At 46.3% G+C, this 9,310-nt stretch overlaps 1 protein-coding gene across 1 annotated transcript; it reads right to left on the bottom strand.

Annotated features, from left to right (window-relative positions):
- Positions 1 to 6,685: 6,685 nt before the first annotated feature.
- On the bottom strand, positions 6,686 to 9,024 carry LOC117836795 (putative B3 domain-containing protein Os10g0537100). Its single transcript, XM_034716297.2, has one exon. It carries the CDS (start codon positions 8,310 to 8,312, stop codon positions 7,485 to 7,487), a length of 828 nt encoding a protein of 275 aa, XP_034572188.1. The 5' UTR covers positions 8,313 to 9,024; the 3' UTR covers positions 6,686 to 7,484.
- Positions 9,025 to 9,310: the final 286 nt, after the last annotated feature.

Genomic DNA, 9,310 nt, shown 5'->3' with positions numbered 1-9,310 from the left:
CATATAGACACACTCCACACACACCCCACACACACATATGCGCTAAGTTAAGGCCTACATCCTACAATTGTACTCACATGCCTACCTTATCTCGAATACCAGTTTCCAAGCCCGTTCGCATGAGAGAGCGTGTGGAGCACGCGATCGAGCACGCGAGGCTGCTACTCCAAGTAACCTAGCTCGGCCAAAATCTAGGGCTCGATCATGTGGTGGTTGATCGAGAAGAGTTAGCAGGAGCAGCAAGTTGTTCACTTCTGGTTTGTGTTTTTGTATCATTTGGTTTGTTCTAGAATGCACCTGTACGTTTAACGTTTAGTTTTCCTATTCCACTTTGTCATAAGCGGCATATGCATAATGCTTGGTCTTAGGTGATAGTGTCTTTCCAATTAACATATATACTGTCATTTGAAACTGATGGATTAAGATTAACCTTATCACAGGTTGACAATTTACATCTCCTGATTTAACCACACATATACGAAGCAACCAATGAGTGACTAGTTTAAATAAAACTGAATTATCTAAATGAGCCGGTAGGGCGCACGATTAAGCAACTAATCCATCCGTCCCAAATTGTAGGTTGTTTTATCTTTTCTAGGTACTAAATATCGTGTATATCTAAATGCATACAAACATCTATGAATCTAGAAAAAACAAAAACGACCTACAATTTGAAACGGAGGGAGTAGTACATATCAAAAACCAAGTATATGTGTGTATATTGTTGTATCATCTTGCCTTTATCATAAATTTATGCTTTACATTATTAAAACGCTCTTCGTTCTTTCTGCCACCACTATCATCTGGGCCTACCATAATAATGTTTTTAGTTCTTTGGACACCATCATCAATTTGGTCTAATTCACGTAGATTCTACTCTACATGCACTTGTTCTTAATTATTTTCTTTGCTATTCCAATCAAATAGGTTGTGTTTGGGTTGCAAGGTCATGGTCCTTTCATTGTCACCTTCTTAATGCCCGATCGACTGCGACCTTGAGCTACACATTTTTAATCATATACCCAACACATGCCCTCTTGTACCTCACGTGCGGCTCTGTAGATCAATGGATTAGAGCTTGTATAAAAGAATCGATTGTATAAAAGTTTTTATACAGTTCGATCTAGCTAGTCCTCATCAGTGAAAATCGCATTTGTACCGTCTACCTGATTGTGTATATGCATCTACCAAATCGCTCGCTACTCTACACCAACTAATAGAACTCCCTAGGTTCCCTAGAGTACGAAATCCTAGGGAAAGGTTGGAAAATGCTAGGGAACTCAGTTCCTCCACACCGTCGCCGCCACCTCCTCCTCATTCTTCTACTGCCCTTGTGATCCCTCCTCCACTATTGTGCTCCCCCGCACTCGGCTCCCGCCGCCGCCGCTAGGGCGGGCACCAATCCTGGGCCCGTAGCCACCGAATTCTCCTTCGCCACACCGCCGCCTCAGCAGCAGCGAAGTGCTCCTCCTCTTTGACCCCTGTGCGAGCCGTCAGGTATGCGGGCGCTACCGGCCGCGGACACGCCACCGCCTCCACACCCCCTTTCTCCTTGCCCACCTGCCGCACCTCGACTCGCTGGGGGACGACTTCCTCACGCACCGCCTCACCGCTCCCCTTCCTGCCCCTCCTCCACCCTATCCACCTCCTTGTGCAATAGCTGCTCGCATCCGACCCGGACCACGCGGCCTCCTCGTAACGCTACTCCTACTCTTCCCATCACACCACAACCAGCAACCACACCCGCACCTCCTTCGGTGCTTTGCCGTCACCGCGCACCTTGCCGTTGGAGGAGGAGGTGGCAGCAGTGTGGAGGGAGAAAGAGGAAGAAGAAGAGGGGAAAGGAGAAGATTGAGCTGACATGTGAGCCCCATCGCCATGTGGCATCGACATTGAAGGGACCGTGACACCCTAAGCGGGAGTGAATTGGGTGTTCTAAAAACTAAGACTCCAAGCATATATAAAAACCTATTCTAATTTCTATCTAGATGTGCACTAAATTTTTCTATGTGTTGCTATCTCTATTGCAAAAGAGTTTTGCGTCCTATGTTCCAATCCTATAAACTACACATAGCAATTCTAGAAAAGGTAAACGCGGAATGTAAGTGCAATAAGAAATGCAGAAGGTAAATGAGATACAGAAGCAAACTCCCTTCACAGTGACACAACTATTTTTACCGCGGTATCGGAAAGCAAAGCTTTCCACTAGTCCTCGTTGTTGGAGCCCCTCTTAAGGGAATGCCCGTGCAAGGGCATAAGCTCCTTGATCAAGTAACTTCGTAAGATAGCCGATGAGCCTTCCCCACGCGCAATTAGGTCTCCATCTAGCCTCTTCCAGATGCTTCTTGCCACTCTTTACTTGGTAGAGCATCGGCAAACTGCCAAGGGCGTCTCCTCCCTTTCCACATGCACCGACGACCACTCCACAAACGCTGTTGGAGGATCTCGCAAGACTTACAAACTCCAGATTTACAACTCTTGATGCGCGCAAGCACCAATTATAAGAAGGTGTGCAAAACTCACCTAACTCTAGGGTAATTCCTAAAGAAGCGCTAATAGGTATAAACTAGCACTAATCAAGACCTGAGCCTTGTGCTAATTGCCTTGATTTTCTCTATAGCACCTTGGTGGATAGAGCACTTGTGTATGTGTGGAAACCAAGCCTATATCTTCTCCAAGCTCTAACACCCATCAAATAGCCGGGCAATGAGGTATATATAGAGCAAACTCCAAAAACTAGCCGTTGCTCCAACGGTCACGGAATCTTTGATCATCGATTGATTGGGTGCCCCTAATCTATTTATTGGATCAATTTACATCCTAAACCATGTCATTTGCAATTTAACCATAGTACAATTTTTTTCTCCATGTACAAGTGGAGTCCTGATTTTAAATTTTGTGAGATGATAACGGACATCATAACATATGTTAGTAAAATACACCATAAATTTTCATCATTATTTTGATAGGTAGGACAATTAATAATAAATTTAATCCTTGGGGTAGAAAATTATGCGAAAAATAATGATGAAAATTTATAATATAGGTTTTGACATACGTTGAGATGTGCACTATACCACCCTGCAAAATTTTAATTAAAACTCCACTTATGTGTGGAGAAATAAAAAAGATAAATTGCATTAGGGAGTAAATTGATCCAAATGACATAGTTTAAGGGGTAAATTAAACCAAGGAATAACTTAGGCGCTTATCTGGACTTTGGCTATACTTGAGGGGTGTGATGTGGACTTTTTCAAATATTTTTTACATGCACACTGATATTATTTTGGTTTTGTCAACTTCTATTTACTTTTCTGGAAGAAAAAATCACTAGGTGGTTGTGACCCTATCAAAGGATGGCTGAGAGCATGGCCATATAAAAAGGCTAACCCCCATCACAATTCACAAACCAGAAAGTGTTCTACTGTAAGAATAGATGCTTCTACATTTGGTTCGTACATCACCAAGAGTGGGCCGTCGCTATCTGGCAACTTATGCTTTTTCTTGTTTTCTTTATCACTTTGCGGCCTGCTCATATGCATTGAAACTAGAAAACGATTTGCATGGCCATCTGTGCGCGTACCATCCAACTGTTGCCCTCAAAATGATCCTTGAAATGTCCACTGTTCCATTTAATTATATTTGGCCAAAAAGGAAGAATAATAATGCTAGCTTGGACCAATTCTGGACCACTGATGAAATGCAATTAATTATCCTTGAGGATATGGGGACCTGTTTTTGTGGCTGCAATTTGCAACTAGGTATTGCTGCAGGCTATACATGTGAGATATGGGCCTGTTTGTTTCCATCCTCCTAAAATTTTAGCTCCTAAAAGTTTTTTGGCAGTTTTTAGTCACCTCCTAAAAGTATGTTTGGTTCCACCTCCTAAAAGTGACTAAAAGCAATTAATGAAGTGGTAAAATACCCAAGATGCCCTTCCCCATGCCCCTGCATGCCCATGCCCCTGCTGTTGGCGCCAATCTTCGATGTACTCCGGCCCCGCACCGCCCCTGCACCGGCACTTGGTCCGCCCGCCGACGCCGCCCCCTCTCCTCCTCCCGCTGGCGCCGCTCCCTCCCCTCAAATCCCGACCGCCGCGCCCCTCCTCCTCTTCTTCCCCGGCACCACCGCCCCCCTCCCGGTCCTCCCTCGCCCGGATCCGGCGGGGGAGCGCCCGGCCAGCCCGTGCGGTGGCGCAAGGGAGCGGGGGCGGCGGGGGTGGGGGTGACGTGCGGCGGCGGCGGGCGGCGGGAAGGACGCCGGCGGCGGACGGAATGGCGGGGGCCTAGGCGGGAGGGAGGGTGAGAGAGAAGGGAGCAATAAATGAGGGCAGTGGGGGTCCAGGATGGGCTTTAGGAGGTTCTAGGAGGGGGTGAAACTCTTAAAGAAATTGAAGCCTCCTAAAAATTTGTAGTCACTTTTAGGGCCAGTTTGGCAGGGCTCCGGCTCCGGCTCCGTGCGCTTACCGAAGCATGGAGGAGCCGGAGCCGCACCAAACGGCATTGACCGCGGAGCCATTTTTTGGCACATTTGGGAGGAGCCGGAGCCGTTTTAGGCCTGCATGGAGGAGCCCAAAAAAGTAGCTCCGCGGCTCCGGCTCCGGCTCCGCACGAGGAGCCCCTCGCAAGGAGCCCTGCCAAACTGGCCCTTAGTCATAGTATTTGGCTCTTTAGTCACTTTTAGAAGCTAAAATTTTAGGAGGGTGGAAACAAACAGGACCATACATTATCTAAAAAAATACATGTGAGACAGACGGCACTCAGAAATATAGCAAAGATAATACATTATACATATATAGCGTCATCCATATGTCACACGCGGTTGATCCTGTTTGGATAGATGTGACAGCTAGAAGGGCTTATTTAATTTGCGACACGGTAATTTTGTATAAAACAATCAGTTCCCAAAGGGCGAAATAAATCCCACAAGTTTAACATGATATATGAAAGTAAACAATTTTCCCATGTTTATATTTTACATCTGATCATAATACAAGAAAGGGCAAACAGTGGCCTCTTACTCAAATGACTATATATACATGTTAATTTACTATTCTGATTCTAGCTAACAAAAAAATAGTATTTATGTATCACTTATAATACTGGAAATAAGCAAGATGTTTGAACCCAACGCATCAAAGTATCACCAACTGATTCTGACCTTCTGTACGCAAGAAATATATAGGTTGTATGCTGCACAAAGTATAATCAGTTCAAATCAAATGAGGTTCAAAGGTCAAAGTATAATCCGTTCAAATCAAATGAGGTTCAAAGTTGATTTATTTTGTTATGCAATGGTCATGTCCACTTAATTTTTATTACTACAGATGACAGAACACTGAAATTAATTGAAGCTTAATTAGGCGTCTTACAAAATATATGCGTAAGAGAGACTGACAAAATAGTAGCAGGAAAAATTCTGAAATCTTGGCTGCATGTCTAGAAATCTAGTTTTAAATGGAAATAAACTGAAAAATCGTGGCCTCATTGAGGGGTTATTCTCCTATTTAATTTGAAATGATAATGCCTAGCATTTTCAGTTGAGCTTTTAAAATTACATACTGTCAAAATTTACGAAACACAGCGAGCATGAAGAAGAAATAAATAGGGGGTGCAACCCTGTGATTCTTTGATACTTTTTCTTTGAAGACTCAGTTTCTTTTACATATCCGGTGTTTTTTATAGATCTATATATAGGATGGTCCATACCCCAAACATGTTGACAAGATAATGACACTAGCTACAAAATATGTCACACAACTGTCCTTCTTTTGGTGGTTAGGAGCAATTAAATTTCATCATAATCGGTTGTCTCCGTTGGAAGTTGCTATTTGCTCACTATATTAACATAATTAAGCTCCCAATTTGTGATGATGTACACGAGGTTACTATGCAGGCAGCCCTACATAAGACAATCTGAACAAGAGCTGCACCTATATTTGGGGACCAGCAACCTTTATGCGCTGCGTTGGTGCAACATAAAGTATAAAAGATGGTAAAACTAGAGCATGCACACATTTATAGTTCTATACAACAAATATGTGCAGAGTTGAATAAAATCTGGATCGATCACACAGAGTTCCCTAGCACTGGAATACAAGTAGTGTGCTTCTGTGTTTATTTCTTAGTGTGGGCATATGGTTTAGAGTAGAGCTTGGAGGCCTATTTTCATAATGTTTAGCACAAGAATATTTACCCTTTTTCAGCAGCTAGAAGATCAAGGTAGGAACACAAATTTCTTATGCAGTTTTGAAGTGAGATGCAAGAATGGATTGATGTGGCCATAAATATCAACCGACAATTTAACTCAAGCATTTCTCTTATGCTATTTTCTTTTTGCAGAACTTACCTTTTTATATTATTTAGGATTGTAGGTGACACAACAAAAAAATTTCAGGATCAACATATATGCGCAATTCCAACTGTTTATTATGTATACCCTGGAATGGAAGTTTCAAATAAAGATAAGTTGTACTATATATAGGCAAAATACAGGCACTTATTTGTTATTACTACACATATATGAACACTGAAAGTTCCTATAGTATTCCTAAATTTAATGTACACTGTTTCATTTAATTTTTATGTATTTGTATTCAACTATATTTGCTGTGTTCTCTCCTCGGTTTCAAAATAGTGTGATTAATCCGCCTAAGCACATCAGTGTATATGTCAAATACTTGATCTGAAATGTGTATGCATGCATTAGCATGCAGGAAATTTAATGTTTAATTAAGAACTGAGCCAGCAGGATCTCTCTTGAACCTAGCTTGTACGAATTACAGACACAGAGCTGAAGGCTGAAGCATGCAGCAATAGAAGCAGAAGCGGACCAGAATATCAGATGCAGCAGGCTGCAGCAGGGGAAGAAAGAATTGCACAAGAACCGAGCCAAGAAGGATAATACAGTTGCAGAGATGAGGATACAGCCATACAGGAGTATAGATATCCATGAAAAGCATCTGATGTTTATGAGAAAGACTAGGGTCTGACGGACCTGACCTGATCCAGTCATCCAATAACTGCCTCTGCTACCTTGCTTTGGGAGGAGAGCCTTGTGAACTTGCCCAGAGGGTGCTTCAAGAAACTAAACTAAAAAATTCCATGACCCAAACAGTAAGATACACACACATTGGGGACTAATTGTTATCATATGCAGAGTACACAGTGCAGTTCTTAATTAACTGAAGTTGGTCAGAGATTCAGAATATATGTACAATTACCAAGAACAAGATACCATATTCTCCCCCAAATAAGCCTCAAAGAAAAGAGAGACGAAGAACACACATTAGTTAAGGAAAGCAAGTGAATTAATATGAGCAAGATATCATCAAGAAATAGTAATCCATCAACAATTATACATGCAGATGCAGTACTGGAGCTATATACCAGCTGCTCCAACCATTGCCTGTTCTTGATCAGTTCGCGTGTCAGTGCCTCGGTGCTAGTCTCAATTTCTCCCCTTCTGCTAGCTGTTGGTTGTCTTCACAGCCCAAGATCCAAAGAGCACGCATCCTTCCCTGCCGTCGAGGAGGATGTTGACGACGATGGCGAGGGCAGCTGCAGGAGCGTCGACGCCGCCCGGGTGACACCGGCACCGTCTTCGCCGTCCGGCGGGCAATCGAGGTTCACCCCGAACAGCCGGACGCGCTTCGACCTTGTCGCCTCCACCGTGGATGCGGCGACGCTCACAGGCACCGACGCCAGCACCATGGCTGCCGGCACCTGCGGCCGCAGGAACAGCACGTGGCGGCTGCTGGGCACCGGAGCGGCGGAGGCGCCGTACGCGCCGTAGTCCTGCCACGGGCAGATGGGCACGGACGGGAGCGGCAGGAAGCGCTGCGCCGACGCCAGCGGCGGCTGCAGGAACGCGAGGTCCTGGCGGCGGCGGCGGAAGTCGATGAAGAGGCGGGCGCGCGGGGGGCCCTGGCCGGCGCCGCGCGAGAAGAGGACGGTGTCCCCGGCGCCCAGGCGCTTCTCCTTGACGAAGCGGCTCCACCCCTTGGTCATCACGTAGCTCTGGCTGCTGTTCCAGTACGAGTACCGGAACCGCCACGCCTTCCCCGACCGGTCCTCGAAGCTGAGCACCAGCCCCTTGCCGCCAGTGCCCGCCGCGGCCGCCGCCGCCGACGCGTCCAGCGCGGGGAAGTAGCGCTCCGCGTGCTGCTTGGGGATGACCAGGCGGTTGAGCTTCCCCACGTCGCTCGGGGTCACCACCTTCTCGAACATGTGCTCCTTCTCCACCCACGCCGCGCCGGCGCCGCGAGCCCTCTCGGAATCCTCGACCCCGCCGTGCGCGGGCGCGAACTCCATGGGGGCTCCCGCGCGCTCTCGAGCTCCTGCTACTGTAGCTGTTGACTTTGACTAGTATGCTACTTCAGGCAGGGATCGATCTGGTGGTATGTAACAGTACTATATGCATATGCTGCAACTATTCTTTAGCAGAAGGGGGGGTTTAGGGTTAGATTAGCCCAATATTATATGGGGATACAGCTGATCTGTTGAACCAGCTCGGACACCAGATGATTGGCTGCTAAGATATGGATTGCTATTTCGAGAGAGGTTTGGTGATCAAAGATAGGGAAGAAATGGGGATCTAGCTCGGGAGCACTTGGGAGGTTGTTGCCTTTGTTTCGGTGTATGTGATCTGCGAGATTTTGAGCAAAGGCGCTACTGTGCGCGTAGATCAGTAGGCAGCATGCGTACGTGAGATAGGGAGGGGAAAGGGTTGGGAAGAGCAACACAGGCGCGGCACCAGGAAGCTTTCTTAAGGAGGAAGATGAAGAGGGCATCTAGCATTCTACTTCTATACTACTAGTATTAGCCGAGGCCGGTGGTGGGGATCGGAGAAGAGGAAGAGCTAGAGAGGGCGAGAGAGCGAGGGCGAGAGAGATGGACCGGTCGATGTGAGAGGGGTGGGTGGGGCCCACGGGCCGACGAATGATAGGGCTCGAGCTCATGTGAGCATGCATGTCCCTCTCAGCCCACTGGGATCCCCTCTAGCTCTAGCTCAGGCTCAGCTCCTCTCCACGGATGGACGGATGGGAGAATATGATCTCTCGATCGGCCGCAGTCGCCCTTGGGTGTTGAAACTTGACGGCATGATCATCAATAATGGGATCGAGGAGGAAATATCTCTCCTCTACTCCTGGATCGGCCGTCGTGGCAGAATAATGTACAGGATTTTTCATTCTTTGTTTTTTCAGTGTTTTCGTCGACGCTTTTCAGGATTGATCGCGAGGTTGCGCAGGTGAGGAGTTCTGCCATGCCCTGCTCCCCTTCCGTGCTGCTAGCAAGAAGAAGCAATAAAC

The sequence above is a fragment of the Setaria viridis genome, chromosome 9 (assembly GCF_005286985.2).
Source record: "Setaria viridis chromosome 9, Setaria_viridis_v4.0, whole genome shotgun sequence".
Taxonomy (NCBI): domain Eukaryota; kingdom Viridiplantae; phylum Streptophyta; class Magnoliopsida; order Poales; family Poaceae; genus Setaria; species Setaria viridis.
Note: the sequence above shows the minus strand (reverse complement) of the source record. Positions and strands in the feature narration are given on the sequence as shown.